Below are 25,364 nucleotides of genomic sequence, written 5' to 3' on the forward strand. Positions count from 1 at the left end.
AGGAACCCCCTCAAGGAGCTGGCTTTTCAAGCCAGCCACACACACACACACGCTTGCACGGCAGTGCGAGGGAGAGACAGAGACACGGCAGAGGACAGCGGTGTCAGATTTCACTTACACACACGAACACACGCACACACACAGAGACACAGACACACAAGACAGACACAGATGCACTCATATTCTTTAAATTGGTAGCCACCCTGTAAATGACATGTAAATGTCAGTCTTGTTTCTATTTTTATTTATACTGTTTTATTTTCGTGTCCTGCACACAACGTGCCCAACCTTCATGGGTTTATAAGACACCATTTTACGCTTACAGCATGATATTCACATAATACATTCACATAATTACGTCTCACATACATATTTCTGTGTTGTCACTGCTGTTGTAACCTACTGGCTCACCTGCCAGTGAGGAGCCCCTACCAGGAGGGCATAGAGCCTTCGTCCTACTCCTCCCGCTCAACATTCCCCCTGACAGGTGCCGCCCCAGCCTGTAGGAGTACTTGCAATGACAATTATCAACCTCCCCGCCTGGCTTCCCTCCCCGAACACAGGCCAATTGTGTTTGTGTAGATGCCCGACAAAGCCAGTTGCACCACGGTGGATTCAAAACCCACAACATCCGTGATGGTGGGCAGGGACTTTACCACTGCCCCGCCCAGGGGCGGCCTTAGTGATCTGGTTTCAAGAGCTAATATGAGGCCACTATACATATCTTTTTTTTTGGGGGGGGGGTCCGTTTCAATTGAAACGGCTGAAACATAGCAAAGGCCGCCCGAGCGCCTAAAAAAAAACGTCACTCTTAAATCTAAATATTGAATCAAATTGAGCGAAGTTTTAATTAGTTTAAATTACTACTTCCTATTTCTGTAATGGGAGCCACCCTGCTACACGTCTGCTCTCCTTCACATCGCCGCTGAAAGTCTGGGTTATTAATATCAGGACAAGCACAAAGACAGGGGTCATCATGCCAGCTGAGCCGCTCCTCATAGTAGGCTATGACAATCTGTGGCAACATATGGTTGGCCTCTTTGGCAAGCACAATTTCAGGCTCATTACAGTCCTTATACTTCATAAGGAACATTCGGTCTCCATTCAGTTGAGTGGCTCCTAAGATCTTCTCTGGTTTGAATCCTCTCTCAAGGCTACGTGCAACCTGGCCATTATAGTCTTTATTTTTTTGGGGCTTATTCACCCCCTCCTCTTCATCATCTGAGTAATTCCTCTTGGAACTACTGGTGCCTTCGGCGCGTTTTGGGGATTTAGTCACCCCACATCTTTTCTTATGGGGCTTGATCTCGGAAATAAGCTCGGGACAAAGATCCTTCTGTGGTTCCCAGGTGTTGTGTTCCTCAGAGGATCCTTTCCACTTCTCCACTTCAACAGAAAGTATTTCTCTTGGGGATTCAGTGCTAACTTTAGCGGCCCCTTGTCTGCTGTGAGTGCTACTTCCACTGCTTTTCTTATCGTTTGTCTCCATGAACTCGGAAATAAGCTCGGCACAGCGAGAAAGACTCGCCTGTGGTTCCCAGGTGTTGTCATTATCAGAGAATCCTTTCCACTTCAATAAGAACTCAACTTGGCCTTTCACCACCCTCTTGTCCACCACTTTCTCAACAACATACTCGTCTTCGGATTCAAGCTCGGGACAAAGATTCTTCTCTGGTTCCCGGGTGATATGTTTCTTAAAGAATCTGTTGGAGTTCGGGGGCTCACCTTTGCCTTTCATCGCCCTCCTGTCCAGCATTTTCTCACCAACATACTCTTCCTGCTTAGAGGATGAAGACTGGTCTGTACGAGACGTCTTTCCCATGGTGACGGTGGCTGCTCAGCACGCTGTGTATTACAGCTAATGGATGAGCCCTTCAGAAACCTTTGGTTTACAATGTCAACGCCAAAATGAACACACTACCTTTGGCTAGCTGTTTAAAGTTTTGACCTAAAAACACAGTGAACACTGCACATATACCGACTCTTTTAGAAGATTGCACTGGTTTGTATATACATAGCCACGTCATAGTGACGTCATGATGGGTTCAAGTACGGTGTTCGGTACGGTGTCTAATGTAAGACATGGGTAGGTGTGAGATCCTCTGCTTCTTTTTTACCCCCTTTTCTCCTCATCACTATGTCAATTAATTCCTCCCACTGACAGAGCCTTCGTCCTACTCCTCCCGCTCAACATTCTCCTCTGACAGGCGCCACCCCAGCCTGTTGGAGTAACCCTGTAGCAAGGTATATAAAAAAAAAACATGCAATTCCAGCTGGCAGATTTGTTCCACCATGGGAGCCAGACTTCAGCCTTGAGTTCGGTGGAATGCATTGGAGTTAATGAATGTATACAGCCTAGTGCCCTATAGTTGATTCTTTTGGGCTTGTTTTCCTAGACCTGGTTACTTATTTCTCTCACTAAATCTGGCAACACTGCCAGAAACTATACATGCCGCTGTTTAGATGCCTCAATAAAATCATACAGTGTGCTAAAAAAATCCAATGTAAAAAAAACTTGTGATATGTCTTCTTTTATATTCCTGAGCAGATTAACTGACAAACGACACAATTGTTCAGAAATAGTGTTTGTTCACAAGTTGGTCCAGCCGGCTGCCATAGGCTTCAATATATTTCACCAAACTTCCGGTTTCAGTTTTGGCTCCGAATGGCGTCTGCCCGGCCCATAGGCTGACTGTACCTTCTTCTGTCACAGCCTTGACATAGTGACTAATATCTCCCCGCTTGGCTTCCCTCCCCTGAACACGGGCTAATTGTGTTCAAATTGACACTCTGCAAAGCTAGATGCGCCGCGGTCAATTTGAACCCCCAGACTCTGCAGTGGTGGGCAGGCACTTTACCCCTGTGCCACGCGAGTGCCCGTCTGATCCTTTTGTTGATTCCTTTTGTTGAGGTTGTCTCCAGGTGTTAATATTGTATAGTATACGGGGGGCTGGCCACTCATCTTGAATGTCTTTGGTCCTTGACTCCTTGTCCTTCGAACTCCACTATCTTACCAGTGACGTTCCTGGAAGCCATTGATACTAAACCATTATACTACCTGATGTTGTCCATGAATTGCCTGGATTGGAGAGAGTCCCTGTCAAACTGAGATTGTAGTCTAGGAGGGGGGACCATGAATGGCTGGAGTTGGACCTTTCCATATTGGCAACAGTCACGGAAGGACTTCTTACCAACACGACCTTTTGATGTTTCCCAGGGGAATATGACAGCATGGCATGAATTGCAGACGCTATCCATAGTTGGTGTGTGTGACGGTCAACTATTTCTGTGGGTTGGTGTGGAGGTGTCCATGCTCTTCTGAAGTGTCTGTCCTTTTTTGTGGTCCTTTTACGCTTTACGCTCTTGCTTTTACAGCATCTTGCGTTTAGATGTTCTCCTGCACGAAGGAAACACTTGCGCTTGGCGTCTGGTCCGACGGCCCAGAGATAGTTTTCTTTTCCGTGGCATGGCTCTGTAAGAGATATTTATGAACCATGACGGCGACCTGGCCTAATTATAGCTCTGCACACACGTCATGCGAAGTCTGGCCTCTCTGGCCTCTCCTCTCCTCTCGGCTCCTCTCCTCCCTCTCCGCTTTGAGGCCCTAACCTCTAGTCGCATCCTCCCAACCTCGGTCATGTGATAAAGAGGTCAGACTTCCTGTATCTGGTTGCTATGGCAACCTGCCAGATCAGGCTGAGGTTCTGATAGGCAAATCAGAGAATCAATCAAACCGAGAGTCCGATCACTGATCAGTTTGCTTTAAAAAAATATATATTCAAAGATTTGCACACATTTTCAAGTTTTTTCAAAAAATACAAGCTCAGCTTGTAGAGCTTGTAGATCTGCTATTTTTGATTAGCCCAAAGTATAAAATAATGGTCATTGCTCGAATCTAAAATTATACAGATGCATTACCGGATTGAATGGGTTAAAACTTCTGCACATCCACCACCATCACTGCTTAGTGGTAAACTTAGCGCGGCACTCGGTGCAAGCGCTATGAGCTTGTATATCTGCTATTTTTGAATAGCCAAATAAATCTAAAGTGACACAGATGCGTTCCAGGTCTTATGGGTTAAATGAATGTAGTCGGACCCCCATTTTTGTTCCACCTCCTTCAGGCTCACGGGAAGTAGAAGTCAAATCAAAATGTTTGCTCGTATTGTTTACAGTTTTACACTTTCTACTTAAAAGTGGGTGAGGGGAGGGAAATTGAAGTCTGGAAACAGAAGGCTCCCATCGTTCTGAATATATAAAAGCTTATAAAACAGATCATTCCAGTCCTTGATTATGATTGGCTATGGTCAAAACCATTGTTAAATACTCTAATCACATGACCGCATTACATCAGTATAATTGCGCCAAATAAGTTGTTTCAAAATGTCAAACTTTGCTGTGAATTTTGATATTCTGGTGGGCTACGGAAAGGATAGGGATGGAAGATAGAAAAGAAGGGAGGCAAATTGAGAGATAAATTGAAGAGCTGGAAAAGTCAAGAAACTAAGTGGTCAGTTCTCGGTTTTCAGGCCTGGTATGCCAAGAAAGATCTGGCTATTGATTTTAAGACAATTACCATAATGGAGCTAAACCAGGCTCTCCATCAGTTTTACGCCAGATAAATGTTAATAACCTCACGCATGCTTCCCACTTTGTCTGTGTGTTTGTGCATCTACAGTATGTGTTGCTTGGCAACCATTCGCTGCAGAACTACATTGCTTGGAACCAGAATGAAAATTTGTTATCAATACATTCTATCATTTTATGTTGCTGTGGGTTTATTTGATGAAACCTTCCCAGGTATATCGTAGTAACTGTTTTATAAAACCAATGAACCACCCGCGGCTATGGCTTCCAGTTATTTTACACCAACTCCGCTTTGCATCACACTGTAGCTAACAGCGCCCTTATACTGTAGCTGTAAACCACGATATCCTGGGGCTTGTTGCTTTATTCTAACACTCTAGATGTGCCGGTTCAAGACTTTGTCACATGCACTTACAATACATGGATTACACATGGATACTTGGCATTGTTGTTAGGGCTGGGCGATATATACAAAATCAATTATCACAATATTTTTGACCTGCCTATGCCTAATGCCTATATAATAACTTAAGTGGGTAAAAGGCATAGAGCAGGCATTCTGGGGGTCCCGGGAACAAAGAATTTTGAGATGGGGATTCGGCCAAGTAAATATCATTTTGGGGGTCCTTCACATGAAAAAGTTTGAGAACCACTGATCAAGGGGCAATATGCCTATGGCACTGCATCTAGGACTGAAATAGCGTACGACATTACCTTTGAACAACCACTGCAGCTGACGCTGCTTGCAGTTGCGGGTGGTGGTGGTGGTTGTGGCTGTCGGGGGATTGGAGCCAGAGACCTGATTAAATTTGGGGCAACAATTGGGGGTCTGATAGGGATAGGTGGCAGTCCTGCAGCTTGAATAAAAGTTCCTCTGCCTGGGATGAAAAAGGTCGTGGCCTGGGTTACTGGGACTGGAGCTGGCACTGGAATAGGAGAGATTATTAAAAACATTAGATGAGACACAGATTATGTTTTTTTTTTTAAATCTTGATTACATTGACATTTATTTCTCTACCATTATCTTTTGTAAAACCCCTGTGAAATTATTTGTAGAATGTCCAGATATATTGTACCAAAGGCCTGACGTCACACCCCGCTATCCCTGGGTCACGGAAGTTTTAGATTGCGTAATTTAAAAAAATAAACAAATCAGCCAGGCAATTCTGTCAGGGTATAACGTCTCCATTTGGAGAACATTTTTTTCTTTGGATAAATCTATGGGATTTTCTATAGAAAAACATAACTCTGACCTAGGGGGATAGCGGCCTCTAGCTGCAGTGATGTCAGACTTCGGTTCTCTACAGGAATTACACATATAGTATACAAAATGTATGGATAAACATTTGCGGTGACACAGGTAGTCAAACTTGCCTTCTTTCATTCAGAGTATTCCTAAATTCAGAGCACGCTGTAGCCACACAGATACAGATTCATATCACATGAATTCCAGTCACATGCATTTTTTACTCCAAATTTTTACCATACTGTACCCCAAGCATCAAATTCACAACAGAAAAACCTTAAGAACTCACTTGTTGGAGCAACAAATGAATTTGCTCCCCCCACTGAGTAGACAGAACTGATCTTCAACGACTCCTCCTAGAAAGAGGACAGGCACAAATTGTTAGATTCAGATTGGGAGAAAAGCAATCATATAAAGACTCTACACGGAGGCAGAATTGTGGTTTGAGTTTTTATGAAAACCTATGTGATATTTTCAAAGAAAGGGTATTCATGCTAGCAAGTGGCCATCTGAGGAAGAGAAAGCAGGTGATCAGGAGCAATGGGGCCGTCAGATTAGCACTGAACCTACATGGCAATGTGTATTGCTTTCCCCATTCATGAGTTGAAAACCAATGCGAACGGCAAATTAAATCAATCGTTTTGATGGACAACATTCAAATGACCTATACCCCTTCAGTGGAATAAAAGAAAAAGAAAAGGTTTTTGAGACCGTCCCCTGATGATATCGTCTCTATCAGGGTTACTTTTCAGGATCCCCCCCACAAAAGATTGCAGATCTACAAGCTCAAAACATGTCACTTTGCGCCACGTTTCGAGCTTGTGGATCTACTACTTTTGAGCAACGCTTTAGTTTGACCAAGTAGGCCATTCATTTACGAAAAAAACATGGAGATAAGAGGTTTCTGCCCGACAGCAGCGATATGCTAGTTCAATGTGTGTAAGCCTGCAGCCTAATGCTCTTCTTACAGTTGTTTCTTGACAGCAGGCCAGCAGCGGAAAACAAAACACCCTTGAGGTGCGAGTAGTACCAGAGCGGGAGAAAAAGCAGACGCTCCGCTCACATGCTCTGGTTAGTCTCAAGTCTCCATGTACTGTGTGTGTGTGTGGGGCCTTCTCTGTACCTCTTGGTTGTCCAACTCCTCTTTGATCTGTTTGAGGGAGCCCTGGGGCAGCAGAGCTGCGTCATAGCCCTCATCAATGGGCTCGTCTTTAATGTTGACCGGGGAAGCGGGGGGATTACGCTCCTCTGCTGGAGCAGGCTCTGGCCTCTGAAATTAAACAATGAACATTAAATAAACTAAAATAAATACAGCTGCAAGCCCACATGGGCAGCTATGAACTCATGTATGAACTCATGTACCCGTCAATGGATCAAAGTCAACACTTATATGTGTTAACCCATTGATTCCGGGGACGCATCTATGTCATTTTAGATTTATTTGGGCTCATAGCTCATAGCACGGCACCGAGTGCCGTGCTATGAGCTTGTAGATCTGCTATTTTTGAAGAATCATGAACATTTGTGCAAATCTTTAAATATATATATTTTTTTAAAGCAAACATTCGTAACTCAAATCTTTTCGGTGCCACGCTATGAGCTTGTATATCTGCTATTTTTTTTAATAGCCCAAAGAAATCTAAAAAAAATTACAAATTCTTTCCCGGTCTAAATGGGTTAAGATACGCCTCTATTTTTGTATGTGTTGCGTGTGTGTCTATGGGACCCCCTCGAAAATGAGATGCTACATTTACAATAAATGAGCAACCTCATTTTACTCTGCGTAAGCATTGAGTTCTAGTCAACAAACAAGGTAAATAGTTACATATGTAGAGTGCAGAGAGAACAATGCAGTGCCTCGAAGAAGCAGGTAAACAATGAACCTAGCATCTGTCTAAACAACATGCTATGTAAGTCAGGTTCTTAACAGGTGTGGTAGAGAAAAAACTAATCTAAGCAACAAAACACGACAACAAGTAACCAAGATACTGCATATCTGCTTAGTAGATTAGCATCAAGAAGGGACACAAGGAGAATGAATTGCTAAGGGGTGAGGTGGAGTATGCAGTTTTAACTGCAATGACTCAGTAAAGGGGTAGTCCGTTCAATAAATTATGACAAATGTTTCAATTTCAAAACTTTCTCTAACTAAAACTGCCACTGGTAATCTTAGTATTCCATTGACTGTAAACATTGTAGCATATTTATCCCATATAGTCGTCTTGTGGATGTATCCATCTTTTGGTGGATTTCAGCTCATAGCATTTGACTATATTGACCACATATAAAAGTGTATCCAGAGTGAGCAGCTGGATTCTTGATCCCCACCTCCACCTGCTGGCTGTCCTCTGTCGCTGCGGATGGCTTCGGGAGAATCGGGACACCTCCATCTGATGAAGAGGAGAGAAGAAATTAATAGGGACCCAATTCAATTATTCATTTAAGTATTCGTCAGTATGTCTCTGATGGCTGCCATAGCTGTTAGACCACTTAACAGTGAGCCAAGTGTCTTTTGCAGCTTTCCAACTTTAGAAAGATTTACAGCATTCAAAAAAACATATGCAATCAGAGGGTTCCATTGGATCCTGTATGTAACATGTGTACCACATGTTACATGTGTGCAGACCAATTTGGCTGGCCTCATTAACCACATTAACCCGGGTGTTCCTGTTTTGGGCATTTTGTCATTACAGGCGTAATGGCTTAACATTTAAAAAAAAATAGATGTTTTGTTTTTCATTTAAAAAATAACAGCAAGGTAACTTACGGCAAGTCTCACAATAACAAATACACAGATTGATACTAGTCTGAGAACATGAAGGTATCATCTCTCTTTAATGCAGTTAGCCTTTGTGTTTTCAGTTTAAAAAAATGTTTTATAATTTGCTTTCTTAGCCGCATAACCTGAAATGGTACAAAGGCAAGTGGACCTGAAGGGGCCTTTTTTAGGGAACAAGTAATGGCATAACAAATTACTGCTGTTCTGCAGCAATGTAAGTCATTTAAGACTTGAAAGTTATTGCAAACAATACAGGTGTCCCACCTTTTGCTGATTACTTACTTACAAACCCTTTGTATAAAAGCAGTGCTGGAACAGACGGTGTTATTCCACCCTCTAAAGCACTATTTGGACAAACTTCTGCAGGAAGTTGTAATGGCACGGGATGACACAAGGCAAGACAGACAGACAGACCATTATAATAACCCTTAAAAGTATAGGTCGGGCTGGGCACTTATGCTCTAATGTAGACTGACAGCGCATTGCGGGTTCGAGTCCCGTTCCCGACGATCTTTGCGGCATGTCTCCCCCCATCTCTCACTCCCCGTTTCCTGTCCATCTCCACTATAGACTATAAATGAAGGCAGAAAATTGCCCAAAAATATAAAAAAAAATATCATAGGTCCTTCCTTTAGAGAAACTGCAAAGAAAGCCAACGTGTCAGTGAGTACAGTTTCCTACAACATCAAAAGGTGAAAACTCTTGACAGGAGGAGGACTGACAGACCCACGGCCGCAACAGAATCAGAAAACAAGTTTCTGTGAGAGTCAACAACTTGTGAGTTGGGAGGCAGACAACAGACTCAAGCACGGCTTAACACTTTGAGCAGTAGGTTTGACAGGTTCAGTGGCAGAAAGAAAGCAGTTTCCAATACCTTCAGGCTAACTACCTAAAAAGGAAATAAGACGGTAGACTTCAAAGACACGGAATGGCAAGCAGTCTCCAGACTTATACATACATACACATACAATCCATATGGTGTAAATTTGGCTTGAAATGCAGGCTAACCTTGGGAAGAGTGGGAAGTATTGGCAGAATCAGTGCCGTCTCCTTTCTCTTGGTCCTCCTCAGCTGGCACGGTGGCAAAGGGGTCATTTTCTGCTGGCGTTTCCCTGCCTTTCTCTGCATCCTCCAGGCCGTCCATTGGCAGCGCAAAATGCCAATCTTCATCCTCTTCATCCTCTTCTTCCTCTACCGCCCTAAGTGCGGGAGGTTTTCCCGCTGCTTCGTCACACCCCGGCTTTCCACTTCCTTCTCCCTCTCCTTCGGTTTCCATGGCAGTAGGGGAGTGTTGGTCAGAGGAAGGGGAGGCAAGTCGCTCGGTCTCCTCTTCGTCTTCATTCATCCTTTCCTCTCGTCCACTGGTGTTACTATCCTCCTCCACTCTTTGAGTGCATTCCCCCGGTCTGGAGCTGTCCTCTCCCTCTTTGTTGGGCTTGTCCTCCACGCCACTGCTCCTGGAGGAGGTGGCAGAGAACGGTCCCAGGCCCATCACCTCATCAAACAACCTGGACACGCGCTCCTCCTTCTCCTGCAGGGAGAAGGAAAATATGGTGTATTAATACCAAAATACCTTATCATACTTGGATAGTGACAGTAATGGACTAATTGTACCTCAATACTTTGTACTATGCTTGTAATAATGCCAAAACATTACATGTTTCTTAAACATGATGCCTGGCAAATGTATTAGAAGAACTCAGTACATTTTAGTTAGTTAAGAGGTTAAGTTTATATTCTAAATATATTTATTTTACTCTGTGTGCGCTTTCTTCCTGTCTGGAGCTGTCCTCATCCTCCTTGGTGGGTGTCTTCTCTGCACCACTGCTCCTGGAGGAGGTGGCGGAGCCCCTGGAGGTGTCAGCAAACGGTCCCAGGCCCATCACCTCATCAAATGCCTTGTGCATGCGCTCCGTTACCTACGGGACCGATTTACTGGATTAAAAGAAAACCTATACTAAATACAGAAAATAGAGGGGAGTTTATAGACATGGACTAATAGCCTTTGTACCTTAATGCTTTGTACTATGCTTGTAATAATGCCAAAACATTACATGCATTGGTAAACATTACACCAAAAGTATTAGAAGAACTGAGTGAATTTTGAAAGGCAAGTTATTTTAAATCTACTGTATTCATTTTACACTTTGTGTTCATACCCCCGGTCTGGAGCCGTCCTCTGCCTCTTTGTTGGGTGTGTCCTCCACGCCACTGCTCCTGGAGGAGGTGGCAGAGCCCCTGGAGGTGTCAGCAAACGGTCCCAGGCCCATCACCTCATCAAACGCCCTGGAGCTGTGCTGCTGGAGAAAAAAGGGCTTTTACTGCCATGGACTCGTTTTCCAGTCAATTGGTACTTGGTCCACAGTGCCATTGACGCATTTTTTCGTTATTCACTCAGAACCAGGAGATAACGCGATCCAAAGATTTGCTGATCCATTCACTTCCCTGTTAAAATATTAGGGAAATATTCCTCATCTCGGCTCCTGTGTTTTACTATGTATTTTTGGCAAAACATGCTATTTTCAACTTGCCGCAACTATGGAACGGATTACCGCGAGCGGATAAACTTTTTTCCCAAAATCTACAAGACCCCTGTGTGTGTAATGAGGGGATCACCGTGCGGACAGCGCTCACAGAAAATATTCCATGATTTTTCAAAGGTAGGTAAAAACACTAGTTTTCGCTGGCACTGGGGTGACACTATTACAATTTTAATCTGGCAGTTAAAGAGTTCATAACAAAATACCTTATCTTACTTAAATAGTAACAGAAAAATGTTTTACTCTCCAGGCACTTATATACACTTAGGCATGGCGGCGATGTTGACGCACAATCCAGTGGCCTATATGTATGTATATGTCTAAGACAGATATGATCACCAGCAGTTATGGTAAAATGCCCTCATTTTCCAAGCCTGGAAACGAGACGAATATGCCATTGCAAAAAATGCCCTCTGCAAATTTGTTTTGGCACCGCTGAGTTGTGATTGGATTTCACTCCCCCCGAAGTAGTGAGCGACCAATCGCCAAAGCATTTTTTTTAAATTCGCGCCATGGAAATGCAGGTTCCACACAGAGATTCCAGACTAATATCTACGCAGTGATATTAGTATGGCCATGCATCATTACCATGTAATTACCTAAAAAGAACTACATATATTGTTGTCTAGATATAGATTTCTTTTATATAAGTCAAGTTTAATTTGTTCATTATCTGCTACTCTTCCTTTAAACCATTAAGACCTGAGGCCAATTCTATAAATACCTTCTAAATCAGTACTTCTCAATCTTTTTAGTTCCAAGAACCCCAAATTGATAAATATTTGGCAGTGGACACCATCTCAAATATTTTGTGCCAGGGACCCCCAGAAGAGAAGATTTGTGTTTTTAAAAAAAATCTAAATTACTTGAAGCACTTTCAAGATTTAAAAAAAAATGTTGTATATCTGCTAATGTAAAAAATAGCAGATATACAAGCAGCACAACATGGTGCACTGTGAGCTTGTAGATCTGCTATTTTTGAATAGGCGACGCTAAAATAGAAAATGACACAGCTTTCCCTGTTTTAATGGGTTAAACACGATAAGAAAAGAAAGAAAGAAACCTGAAACAAAAGTAAGCTCACATTGTTACATGCTCCATTCACACATTACTATGGCCAGAGATCAGCACATTTGATTGATATGTTAAAGCTGCAAGCTACACTCAGTCTCTTTTATGTCCTACCCCGGATTCGAACCCGGGTCTCCTACTCGCAAGTGCTGAAATTTCTACCGCTGAGCTCATCGAGCCTCAGGCATTACCACTTGTCAACCAGTAGTGGTCAAACCAGACCACAGGATGTACATTTTAGTGTAGCTTAGTTAATTACATAGTGTAGCTTTCAGTTAGTTTAGATATTAAATATATTTATTTTAGACTTTGTGTTCATACCCCCTGTTTGGAGTCGTCCTCTCCTTCTTTGTCGGGTGTGTCCTCCCCACCACTGCTCCTGGAGGGAGAGCAGAACGGTCCCAGGCCCATCACCTCATCAAACACCCTGGACATGCGCTCCTGGTGCTGCAGGTTGGGAGAACAAAAATGTGACTTTTTCAGAGCAAAAAAAAATTTGAAATTATTCAAATCAAAATTTTCCAAACACCTTTTTCACATATTTTCTAAGTAAAATAGCAGATGTACAAGTTCGCAGCGCGGCACAAAGTGGCACGCTGTGAGCTTGTACATCTGCTATTTTTGAATAGCCAACGTGTAAATGGATAAAGTGGTTAAAATGATTATGATGCTATGTTAATAACTACTTTTGCTGGGGACCCCCTGGAATAAAAACTGAAACAAAGGTATGCTCACATTGTTACACGCTCCATTCACATTTCACACATCAAGTAGATTAGATCCTTAGACATTGTCTAAGGATAAAAATAATAACAAACTATTATTATGACCCCTGTCGAGGATGAATCCTACCGATTTGACCGAGTGACCCCATGACCTTTCCTCTACCAGCTGATCCAGAATTTCTACATGTCTTCCTCCCTTCATCCAAGGAAACTAAATGTAAGTAAAGGTCGCCGACGTCATTTTCTCTATCCAGCAATTCCAGCTGGCAGATTCGTCGCACTGGGTGGCAAAATGCATCCGGGACTTCAATGGAATACATTGGAGACAATGGGGGCCAGGTGGACCACTTTATACATAATCACTATTTCTGAATGACTGAGACCTTCGTAAAAAACTTTGTTTTCTGCTGTGTTACTTTTCGATGTGTGCACTGTATAATTTTATAGAGGTATTTAAAGTAGAGGTGCTGCGATCAAGGTTTTTGCGATCCGATCCGATTCCGATCAGGCAGCATCAAAACAGATCCAATTCCGATCCGATACGGCACATAATAGTCTCTGTAATACTGTCTATCTCATGTCTTTCAGGACGCGCTGCGCACTTCTGTGTTGCTTGCACGGACTATGTGTCAGCCCGTACAACACCGGTCCACACTCCGCGCTTTTTATCTTTACTTTTTATTACTGATCTTATGTTGAAACTAAATGTTAAAAAAGGATTGATCAAGTGATACTACTCAAACAGAGAACATAACCCCTCCAGAATCATAGTCAACAAAGTTTCACAGCGTGCTGGGTAGAACTGCTGGAGTGGAGTGCTTTGATCGGAGCGGTCATTTTCACTGCGATCCGATCTCCATTTTTTAACTGATATCGGGCCGATATCCGATCTGTTAATCAGATCGCGGCATCTCTAATTTAAAGAGCACATTAAGTAAGTTTATGAACGTGGCAAAGTATCGCAAGAATGTCCATCATTGCCAGTCTGACAACCAAATCTCGCGATACTACCGAGCCTGAAACGATACATGCCACTGTTTAGATGCCTCAATACCTACTGTGCACATCGTTAAACCAGTGGTCACAAAACAGCCCTGTTATGTGCCTTCTTTTATATTCCTGAACCGATTCTATGACAACGGTCGCAATGGTTCAGAAATAGTGTTTGTTCACAAGCTGTCCAGCCAGTTCTCATTGACTCCAATGTTATTTCACCGAACTTCCAGTGCAAGTTTGCCACTCATGAGCGTCATGGTGCTTACCTGGCGTCCAGCCTTTCCTTAAATTTAGTTTCCTTGCCTCCATCTAATTCAAAAGAATGGTGATGGCCTACCCCCTTACCCCCTGGACACGATCCACCCCACAACTCTTAACATTCACTTCCACTTCCTGGCTGAAGCTTCTAACCTCGTGTCCCCGCCAGCCTTTCCACATGGAGAAGCCTGGTTTTCATTCCAAACTGACCTGTGTGGTGCGGTTTAGGCCACGCCTACTCTAGAATTCGTCTGTCGGATCATATGTCCAAAACTGTTAATTTTCCGCAATGAAATTCAAAAATAGCTAAAGTAGCAGATCTACAAGCTCAAAATGCAGCACGAAGCTTATGGATCTGCTACTTTTTCCAAAATATGGAGATAAGGGGTTTCTGCCTGACAGCACCGTATTCTATAAAGTGGTTTCCGGTCGGTCCCCACATGATCCCTAATCAAGAAGTCTAGTCCTGCCAGTTGCACAATGAGTTTGAATAAAAGACGGATATACAAAACGATTACCAAATGAAACGATTTTACCAACTAAACAAAACATTTGCTGTGGAATGGCCACCCCTCCACCTCAGGCAGGAATGCAGATGCCCTCCATTTTCCACAATCAGAAAACTTACCCCAAAATCCATCTCACCCCCCTGGCACTCATTTCCGGCTTGTATCACTTCTTGTTACCAATTTGGATATACCGGTATGCTACACCAGTACAATTATGCAGATAGTTCAGATATGATGGTTACTTATACTTGTTCAAACATGCTATGTATGTAAAATAGATATAATACTGTTTGCTTGAGCGCCCAAACACTAAGCAGGGTATGTTATTAGATAGCATGTTGTTGTCGTTCCTACGTTCTGATTACTTTTTAATACTTAATTGATTTATTTGCACTGACTAGTTACTTGACCATTATCCCTGTTTGTTGAAATTAACAAATCTTTCCATTCTCTCATGTTTACATGCCATATGTAGCCAGGGGGACTTTTTGTAATTATTATTCTAGCATTACCCTCAGGTACAAATGTCAACTTTGCAGATAATATACTAACAATCTAATGGGTGGATTGCCATGTAATTTGCATTCCTGCACTCAACCCCAAACTTTGCACACAACATATAACCTAAGAAGCAGACCCTAATGATTTTGTTGACCCTTCAGTATCTTTGGTGCCTACGTCTGAATGCACCCATTACAAATGCTCTACATTAGTGCTACTAGCACTTAATGTACTTAAGTTCATTCACATGTGTGCTTGGCATATTTACCATGGCATCTATGATGTCGCAGCTAATATATACACACACACACACAATGCAGTAAACAAGATAGTTTCATTACATAAATTTGCTGTATATTGACTGTTTCATGCTGGCACCAAGCAGGTTAGACATGACAACAACATCTACTGTATCTGGGCTACTTCTGCTCCTTTGAGTTCACTCAACTGCAACCAAGCTAGGATGGTCCAATGTTTATGGGCAAATTAAATACAGCAGTATTAGCAGAGTACTAAGCTACCTTTGCTGGACAGTGGGCATAACTGAGTGAATATACACTTTCACCATTGACTGGATAGGCATTACTCTCCCCGCCCTCAAGACAAAACTCCTGAACACACTGGACCACAATGGAAAAAGGTCATCCTTTTAGCATCATTGTATAACTGTACCTCTGTAACTTTTGCAAACTGTTACAAATGTATTCAACCAATCAAAAACATGAGATAATCAGTCATCTAAAACTAAAAGTATGATCTACAGTGACATGGTTCTGTCACACCAGGCAGGTACATAAGACACCAAAAGCGTGATGGTGAACAGATCCATACATCTGCACCCCACCATCTCTGCACACAAAAGACGTTATTTTGGTGGGTGATTGGCACAGCGGACCTTGGAATGTGCCCACCAGCAATGCCAAGAAATCCAGGTAATTTCGTTCAAAGCTTGATCAGTCAGCTAACACAGGGGTCTTCAACAGGGGGTCCGGGAGCCCAGCCTAGGGGGTCCTCAGAGCTACTATATGGGGACCGGGGTCCGCCAAATCTTTGTGTGATAGATTTCTTTTTTTTCCTTACATTAACCACTTCAACCCCCTACCATCCCTTTTCTGATAACTTAAGCCAAAAATAGCCGATCTACAAGATCTTGTAGATCGGCTATTTTGGAAAATGTGTAGAGGGGAAAAAAGAGCAGACCAAGTAGAAAGAAAAGTTTAATCTATAACACAATTTTATACAATATAGAGGGGTCCCTGCTTCATCTCTCTCTCCGCTAGGGGGTCCTTGGCCTGAAAAACATTGAAGACCCCTGAGCTAACATGTCATGTCGTACTGTGTGGTCAGGGTGTTTACTGGTCAGCATTTGGGGTAAAAAAAAAACAGTCATTATTACCTCTGATCGCTTCTCCCGATGCCCCTCCGGATCCGCCATGTTTTAATGCTGCAAAAATGCCGCGCGCCCTGCACTCTCCGAGGAGGCTAAGCTAACGAGGCTAAGCACGACTGAATAACTACAAACCTACTCCTGCTACAAACCCCGAAGTCAGTTAGATCGAAGGGTGGTTCCCGAGTTGTTATGAATGCGAGGAGATGCATTTAGTTAGAAGAACACGTAAACACACAGATTAATCACACTGTGTTGCGCTCTTCTCATCTGGACTGGCAACACCAAACAAAACATTCACTTCCGGGATCAACTGTGTCCGTCCACATTGCTCCTCCTCTTCCGGGGTCAGCCCAACTAAAAGCCGAAAATAGCAGATTTTAATCTTTTCATAGAATATAACAAATTAAGTTAAAAACAACAACATGACCTAAAAGATTCCTTGAAGTCTACTCACCCCTGAAAACAAAGAAACACTAATGTTCCATCTATGATGGTTATCCCTCCTGCATCAGTACTCACCATTTTTTACTTAAGTAAAAGTATCAATACTGCAGCGGAGTAGAAGTAAAAGTACAGAAAATTGGAAATACTCCAGTAAAGTAAAAGTACCTCAAAATTGTACTTAAGTACAGTACTTGAATGTACTTAATAGTTAATTTACACCACCGAGTACCGCCGGGGCACCTCCAGGTGTGTTGATAAACCATGGTTACCGCAGCGCGACTTTCAAAAAACGCATCTCTCAGTTGCTTGCTGATGAACGCTGATTGGTTGCGCGAGTCAGTTGCTTGATGATAAACGGTGATTGGTTGCGCGAGTTGCGACTTTCAAAAAACACATCTCAATTGCTTGCTGATGAACGCTGATTGGTTGCGCGAGTCAGTTGCTTGCTGATGCACGCTGATTGGTTGCGCGCGAGTCGCGACTTTTGAAAAGTCGCGTGACGTAGGCTACACACCGTCCGAAATAAAAAAGCGCAACGCGCGCCGTTGAAGCTTCATTCTGAGATTCCTCACCGAGTTAAAGAGTCGATCCAACGGAGAGTTCACCTTCCTGCGATCATCAGCCAGACAACCGTTAACCAACGAACTACCATCAACTCCTACTGGAGCTACAACAACCAACCAGTCTAGAGAGCTGCAGATCCACATCATCCAGCCTTGTTTCTCAACCCAGAGAAGAGTCCATCATCTCAGAAAACAGCCACCATGGGTCAGTGTTCTGGGAGACAACGCAAACCCCGTCCTGCGGAGCCTGTCGTGGTGAAGACGTCCTCCTGTCGGTCCTTCAAGCAGCCGGTACAGCCCTGCATAGAGCCTGCCCAAACCAAGCAGTCCTCCACAGCATCAGCGCTCACGCTCAGCCAGGAGGCTGAGGTTGAAGCATCTTCAACGTCCAAGGATGCTCCGCCTCAGACGTCCTCCTCCACTCACCAGACAGCAGTAGACCGCCTGCACCACCACTCAGACGAGGGGTATGGCAGTATGGACAGAGCCGACGGCACCTCACGTAGGAGTCGGAGAGTGTCCTTTCCGCCTACCGCACAGGTACAGCAGGTCATAGTACAGGTACATTCAGCACCTATCCAGCAGAAGGACGTCCTCTCCCACGACAAAGGCACCACCAAGAACAGAGACTATGTACCCCATCTCCAAGTGTTCTCTGTGTCAAAGCGTCAGAACCAAATAGCCTACAGCACAGCTCTATCAAAGCCTCAGTACAGCACAGTGTGTTGATGCTATAAACTCTACTACTCCATCATGAGTCCAAGAGCAGCAGCATTTCCCCTAGGCTAGGCCATCATCTAGGTCAGAGGACAGTACTTGTAAATACATGTAAATATTATATTATATTTCTTGACTTTGTTACAGCAATCATTTTGGTTATGGTTTGGTTGTGTTTTCAGTACAATTTTCAAGTTTTATTCAATGCAATGAATTTCTGTAAATAATGTCAATAAATCAAGAGTTCTAAATATAAAACTACTTTTTGCAGTGTTCTTTTTCTGTGTGTTGTTTTCTGCCATGCTGTTATTATTGGGTTATTTGTGGACATAATGGTATTTAATTTCAAATTTCCAGTTTGATAAATGATTTTAAAATGTGATTAACGCCACACATTGGACGTTGCTTTTAAGCATTGAGGATTTACAGTGTAATTGCGGTCATAGAGATAAAGAAAATGTTCTCAACTGGCCTAATATGCATATCAAACGGATAATTACATGAAACGAAAGGGGTTTAGAATCACTGAACTGTATGAACTGTCGCTGCTAACGTTTAACCTCAAGGCCAAGAGTCCCTATTATAGTTGTTATTATTGTCGTTATTAGTATTATTACATTTATTTTACTAGTTTGTATCCCTGTGGCTGTGAATGCTGCATTTGAAAGTAAGATTGAGATTACGGTAATCATAATGCGCACCAGTGACTCAAACGGGGTCAAACAACCAGGCCAGCAGCAACTCAACTGCTCCGCCGTACGACGGTGTCGCGCGCTCGGAATCAGCCGATCTACAAGCTCACATCCTGTTGCTCCAGCGACGCGCTGTGAGCTGGTAGATCGGGTATTTCTGGGCGAGCGACACCGTCGTACGGCGACCTATACAAATTCACAGGCGCCAGGAACAGTGTTGCCGTGTCCGCTTTTATAAGCGACTTTGGTCTTATGTGTCTGTGAAGTTGCTTGTAAATATCGGTAGTTGCGGCCCGCAACAAGCCCCACAAAAAACGCAACCCGCAACTTGCGGGTTGCGTTTTTTGTGGGGCTTGTTTCTAGTGTTGTTTACACCAGTGGTTCGCTGGTTCTCAAACATTTTCAAGTCAAGGACCCCCAAATTAAATTAATTTATGTATTTGTCTGCTGTCTGCAGACCCCCATCTGAAAATAGTTTATGCCAGGGAGTGGGATAGATTTGTGTTGTTAAAATGTTAAAAAAAATATTCCACATTTCTCTTTTCTCCAAGATTTATTTGAAATTAGCCGATGCATATCGGTTTATAAAGTGCTCATGTCATGTGGCCTAAGTTTCTTCTTTTGGGCTTGTTTTCCTAGACCCGTCTGCTTGTTTCTCTCACAAAACCTGGCAACACTAATCAGGAAGAAGAAAGAGCGACACACAGACAGCAGCAGCAACGAGGAGGTTGTTTGTTATTGTTGCTGATGTTGATACTGTTTGCGTTTTACCACCACCACCATCGCCTCTTTTCAGTGGGATCCTTTTATTTGTATTGATAAATCAAGGGCTATTAACAGCGTCTTCTTCCACAACGGATGCATGGCAATGATGACAGCGGCAGTGAGGGCGATGGCAGCAGCGGGGGGGCCGCCGGCGTCTTTGTCCCGGTTCAGGGGCGCCCTGGTGGGCGCCGCGCTGGGCGACTGCGTCGGCGGGGAGTTCGAGGGAGCGGAGGAGGTGCCCATGGAGAGCGTGCTGCAGCATCTGAGCAGCCTGGAGGACGACACCAAGGGAGATGGTGAGGATGGGGAGGGGAGGGGAGGGGAGAGGATGGGGAGGGGAGGGGAGGGGAGGGGAGAGAGAGGAGGGGATGGGTTCAGTGCAGAATGTGTGTTCACACAGTGAATGTGGGGGGGAGATCCCATATGGAAGGTGATGGATTCAGTGCAGAATGTGTGTTCACTTCACACAGAGGGAGATCCGATTGATATTGCTTGACATGATTGACTATGTGGAACAGAAATCATCTGACTGCGGCACTTAGGCTAGCAACACTAGGGCTTTAGGCTTTATGCTGTTCCCCTCCTACTCTTCTGCTGGGGCTTTTATTTTTTATTTTCATGTGAATTGGAGGATGAGGTATGAACTCCTAGCCTTGGATCAAGACTATCATAATGTATTTTATCGAGTCTGACGATACGAAAGCAAAAGTCAGACTCGATAAAATACATCTATGACTATGATAGTCTTGATCCCAGGCTAATGAACTCCCATGTTGCATTTAAGTGAGAACACTGCAGAATCTCCGATCACGCTGTTTCACCTGCGCGGACAACAGTTTCAGGCTACGTTAATACTGTCTCAAAAATATTGTTGTGCTAGTCTTCACATTCATATCTGTTCAGCTGAGCATCATCCAATGGTCCAACTCTTTGGTAGGCTGGGGGTTATTAAGATGAGACATTACAGTGTTTAACTCAGAGAGTGTGCAAATGGATAGATGAACACTGATGATTTTTACTGTGCACTGTGATGTAATGTGTCTCTCTTCCTGTGTCAGGTATTCTTGAGTACAGTGACGACACAGCCATGACACGTTGTGTGGTCCAGTCCCTGTTGGCCCGGGCTGGCTTTGATGAGCAAGATATGGCTCGCAGGTTATATACACTTGTACCCACCTACACTGACCACCGAGCAAACTTGTTTTGATGCTAGCAACTAACACTTGCAACTTTTATCATGGTTTATGTATAATGTTTCAGAGAAAAGTTTGTAGAAAACACACACACACACACACACACACACACACACAGTTGCACATTGACTGAAACTGACATCTCTTGCCCCCGTAGGTTTGCTAAGGAATACAGTCTTTCTCCTGGCCGAGGTTATGGTTCCGGAGTGGTCCAGGTGTTGAAGAAGCTGTCCTCTCCACAGCTTAGTGATGTATACCAGCCAGCCAGGGATCAGTTCAACGGCAGAGGCTCCTTTGGAAACGGGGGGGCTATGAGGGCGGCCCCCTTCGCACTGGCTTTCCCTGACATTGCCGATGTCAAGAGGGTGAGTGTTGAATCGTATCCAGTGGGCTATGATTGCTGAGCCTACGGTGTCCGGATAGCTCAGTTGGTAGAGCGCTCAGTTGGTAGAGCACTCGCCTGTCGACCACAAGATCATGGGTTAGATCCCGGGCACGACAACTCAGCGTATGAGTAGCACGGCTTGGGTACGACAAGTTGTGCGGTAAGTACTGGGAGCTGATGGTAGGTCTTGCACTCCACCTCAGCAATCCATCTCCCAGGGGTCTTGCACATTGTAAAACAGGCCAAGGTTGAATGCAAACCGTCTTATCCATATTGCCACATGAAGAGGGTCCAATTCTAGTGGCTTAGTGGGAGTAGTTTCAACTTAGAAGTAAGTTCTCTCTCACCCTTTCTCTCTCTCTTCCCTCTTCCAGTTTGCCTGTCAGGGAGCCATGCTAACCCACTCCTGTTCTTTGGGTTATAATGGAGCTGTACTGCAGGCGCTGGCCGTCCACCTCTCCCTGCAGGGGGCGCTAGATGTGCCCCAGAAATTCATCAGCCGGCTGATCAAAGAGATGGAAGAGATGGAGGATGATGAGTCCGCACGCAGTGACGCCAGAGTGTGAGTACTGATGCCTAACATGCATCTAAAGGCCCATTTATACTCAACGTCAAAGATGATGTTTCCGTCCGTACTTGTGCGTTCATTTCATCTGCCTTTCGGGTGGTTGTCTGAAAACATCGGTATAGACCCAATCACAATGTCTCTGTACCATTGGGTAGAACAGCTGCGGGCAGTGTAGTCGCTCAATGAGTGTAGTGGGGATTTTGTTTAACAGTGGGAACACTACTTTAATGACGCCCCATGCAAGCATGCATACCATGCAACATTGAATGTAAAATAAATGGTTTGAGAATATTCTGTGAATTTCTTTAGAATACTTAAAAGGAATATCTCCCAATATGATTACAAAAATACATATACCCGGTAGTATAATAATGCTGTAGCCTCCTTGTCTATAGTAAGTTACTACTGCCCGATATCAACCACTGGAACTTTCCCCAGTTCTTTGGAACTTCCCTGAAATTCAGGAATTGTTCTTCAAGAACCTACCTCCATTTTGGACCCTGGTGTTGGGAATATACATTTCATTTCATATTTAACTGTAGAGTCTTCCAGAGCATTGAAAGTGTAGTTGGTTTTGAATGCAAGATATTTATGATATACATTTATAGGCCAATGTTATACCAAGTGTAGTCAATACAGTCCAGTATGTACAACTAGCTACATGTGATGTCATAAATCTTCATACCCGGACAGCTGCTTTTTCAGCAGTTATGGAGAATGTTTTTCTTTGGAAGCACAAAAGTGCTATTAAGAGATTAACTATTTTCCGACTATTCATGATTTTCACATTCAATTTAATTACCAGGTATTCCCATGTGCACAATCCAGTGTAGTGGTTCTGTTTTGTGACACCATGCAGTGATTTGTCTACTTTTGAGGACACAGACATACATGGATGATGCAACATACAGTTTGGCCTTCAGTCTTGCTGTAAATATAATGTTCAAATCCTGATCATAAGCAGTGGTTCCCTTTGATGTCACAAGTAACGACCTTGTGTCTTCACAGACTGAAAGAAGCAGAAAAGCCATTCTGTGAGCGCCTACACAGAGTTAAAGACCTGATGGACAGGAGTAAGGTCAGCATAGAAGAGGTCATCTCTGAACTCGGTCAGTATTTGTCAGAAATCTCATATGTACAGTATATCTGATCTTCTCCCTGTCTTTCAATCCCTCCCTCTCTCTTCTTTTCCTCCTTCATTTGTTCCCCCCTGTCATCTTTTTCAGTCTACACCAAATCTCTTCGCCAAAAATCTACAATCTCACAACGTGTCACAACGCGTCACAACGTATAGATCGGCTATTTTTGGTGAACGTTTTCCCTCAGAATGGGGATGCTGGGGTTAAACGTCAAGTAGAAAGTTATTTTCACCTTACATAAATGTAAGGTGCTATAAAGTAACAATGTAATTCAGGGATGCCGTGGATGAAAAAGTTGTTAACAGGGGTGCCCTGAGCCAAACATGTTTGAGAATCACTGCTCTAGTGCCTCCATTACCCCATGGTCTTTCCCCTAGTGCCTCCATTACCCCATGGTCTTTCCCCTAGTGCCACCATTAGACCACATTTTTGGAAATCCAGTGGGCTGATTGGCATGACAATTGAACCTGTGCATGACTGTAGTTCCCTTTTCCAGAAGGGGTAATAAACATTTCCTGTTCCGAATCAGTTTCCCGTAGCTTCATTTGATTGGCTCAGCAGCAGATTTGAATGGGAAACGCATTATGAAGTGTGTTGTGAGTTTCCCATTCAAATCGGCTGCTGAGCCAATCAAATGAAGCTATGGGAAACTGACCCGGAACAGGAAATGTGTATGCCCCCTTCTGGAAAAGTGAACTACAGTTATGCACATATAGGGTGCATCCACTCATGAGATCTTATGTGTGGATGCACCCATTGTCTCTTGCTGAGCACATTCATGGCCGCTGGAGGATTAACCCTATTTATTGTTCGATTCTCGTCGCACTCACTGTATTTTCTGTCTCTTCTTCCAGGTAACGGTATCGCGGCGCTCCACTCTGTCCCCACTGCCATCTTCTGTGTGCTCCACTGTCTGCAGCCCCGAGATGGCCTTCCGGAGCGCTACGGAGGCCTAGAGAGGACAATGGCTTACAGCCTGGCCCTTGGCGGGGACACAGACACCATAGCGTGCATGGCTGGGGCCATTGCTGGGGCCCACTATGGCATTGAGACCATTCCACTGACGTGGATCAAGTGCTGCGAGGGAACTGGAGATGCCCATGTGACTGCAGAGCGCCTTCACATGCTGTACCGACAGTCACCACAGGGGGAAGTTAGTGGGACAGGGAAGCAGGGCTGTGGTGACGGATCAGACAACCAGTCAGACACTATGAGTTGCACAGAGAAGAAGAGAGATTCGGAGTGATCTTTTGAACTGGACTTGTACGGAGGGACACAGACAGAAAGACAAGATGCACTACACACACACACACACACACACACACACACACACACACACACACACACACACACACACACACACACACACACACACACACACACACACACATACATTAAAGAGACACTTAAAGCCACATTGGTGTTTCAGGTTTTGTTTTAGCCTCTTCTGTTTTATGAAGCACTTTAGCAGATTGACATTTGGGGGGAAACTTACAATATCATCACCAGCTTAAAATCTGATCGTTAGCATTCCTATAAGTACTATAAGCCAACCCACAGGAACCAACTGTTGAACTGATAAGGGTACTAACAGTGCTAGCTAACAAACAATTTTTCATGCAACTGAACATCTGAGTAAAAATAAAAAAAGAGAGAAACTAGAAAGTAAATATAATACCCTACAATTCAAAATGTGTTGATGATTTGACTGGCTTATTGGTTAACCTGATTGCTGAATTTCACTACAGACAGATCAAAAAACCTTGTGTGCATACATGCATGTGCATTACACACACACACACACACACACACACACACACACACACACACACACACACACACACACACACACACACACACACACACACACACACACACACACACACACACACACACACACACACACACACACACGTACGGAGACAAATGCAAACGCGTCATCTGTGGTCTTCCCTGTTTTGTGTCGAACAATCGTTTTGTTGTGACGGTTGCACTATACATTGATCATGACATGTTTTATCCTTTTTGATGGAGAAATAATTATTTAATAAACCTTTTGAAGTTGACATGTGTAAGGAAATATTTAATTTTAGCCAACATTCTGAAAATGTGGTTGGATATGGTTTTGGTATCTGGTCCCCCATTTAAAAGAGGACAGAAATGTAAAATGTATTTGTTAAATAACTGAATACTGTGAGAAAATGGGAGAGAGGGATCAACTAACTTTTAACAATGCGTTCACCTGTAAGTTTTCAGGGAAGTTAAAATGCATGATAGGGCCTTTGTTGCTATATAA

At 43.7% G+C, this 25,364-nt stretch overlaps 3 protein-coding genes across 8 annotated transcripts in view; 1 reads left to right on the forward strand and 2 right to left on the reverse strand.

The window, feature by feature from the left end:
* LOC311035908 (zinc finger MYM-type protein 4-like) overlaps positions 1-16,888 on the reverse strand; it is a 58,969-nt gene extending 42,081 nt beyond the window's left edge. For 3 of the 6 annotated variants that reach the window (XM_084044392.1, XM_084044391.1, XM_084044396.1), the window contains exons 1-9: positions 16,609-16,888; positions 12,545-12,697; positions 10,772-10,912; positions 10,370-10,531; positions 9,621-10,143; positions 8,162-8,223; positions 6,957-7,103; positions 6,123-6,189; positions 5,302-5,513 (exon numbers count right to left, since the gene is read on the reverse strand). In XM_084044392.1, coding sequence (XP_083900518.1) covers positions 5,302-5,513; positions 6,123-6,189; positions 6,957-7,103; positions 8,162-8,223; positions 9,621-10,143; positions 10,370-10,531; positions 10,772-10,912; positions 12,545-12,697; positions 16,609-16,647 — 1,506 coding nt within the window. In that variant the 5' untranslated portion in view covers positions 16,648-16,888. The remainder of the gene's footprint in view (positions 1-5,301; positions 5,514-6,122; positions 6,190-6,956; positions 7,104-8,161; positions 8,224-9,620; positions 10,144-10,369; positions 10,532-10,771; positions 10,913-12,544; positions 12,698-16,608) is intronic. The other 3 variants (XM_084044395.1, XM_084044394.1, XM_084044393.1) reach the window with 3 other exon arrangements.
* LOC311036867 (chromobox protein homolog 5-like) lies at positions 851-1,822 on the reverse strand (the record flags this gene model as incomplete). The annotated part of the gene is made up of 2 exons (XM_084045878.1): positions 851-1,360; positions 1,553-1,822. 2 exons carry the CDS (start codon positions 1,820-1,822, stop codon positions 851-853), a joined length of 780 nt encoding a protein of 259 aa, XP_083902004.1.
* A 2,823-nt stretch (positions 16,889-19,711) lies between the features above and the next one.
* On the forward strand, positions 19,712-25,129 carry adprs (ADP-ribosylserine hydrolase). Its single transcript, XM_084044143.1, has 6 exons — positions 19,712-20,079; positions 20,842-20,938; positions 21,134-21,341; positions 21,736-21,923; positions 22,938-23,038; positions 23,923-25,129. The coding sequence occupies exons 1-6, from the start codon at positions 19,881-19,883 to the stop codon at positions 24,312-24,314; spliced, it is 1,185 nt and encodes a 394-aa protein (XP_083900269.1). The 5' UTR covers positions 19,712-19,880; the 3' UTR covers positions 24,315-25,129.
* The last annotated feature ends 235 nt before the right edge of the window (positions 25,130-25,364 follow it).

This window comes from Gymnoscopelus microlampas (genome assembly GCF_963454915.1).
Source record: "Gymnoscopelus microlampas genome assembly, chromosome: 20".
Taxonomy (NCBI): domain Eukaryota; kingdom Metazoa; phylum Chordata; class Actinopteri; order Myctophiformes; family Myctophidae; genus Gymnoscopelus; species Gymnoscopelus microlampas.

Coding starts and splice junctions, on each gene's coding strand:
- adprs (XM_084044143.1), top strand. CDS start 19,881: ATGGCAATGATGACAGCGGCAGTGAGGGCGATGGCAGCAGCGGGGGGG. Junction 20,939..21,133: donor GAGCAAGATATGGCTCGCAG/GTTATATACACT, acceptor TTGCCCCCGTAG/GTTTGCTAAGGAATACAGTC. Junction 21,924..22,937: donor GCACGCAGTGACGCCAGAGT/GTGAGTACTGAT, acceptor GTGTCTTCACAG/ACTGAAAGAAGCAGAAAAGC.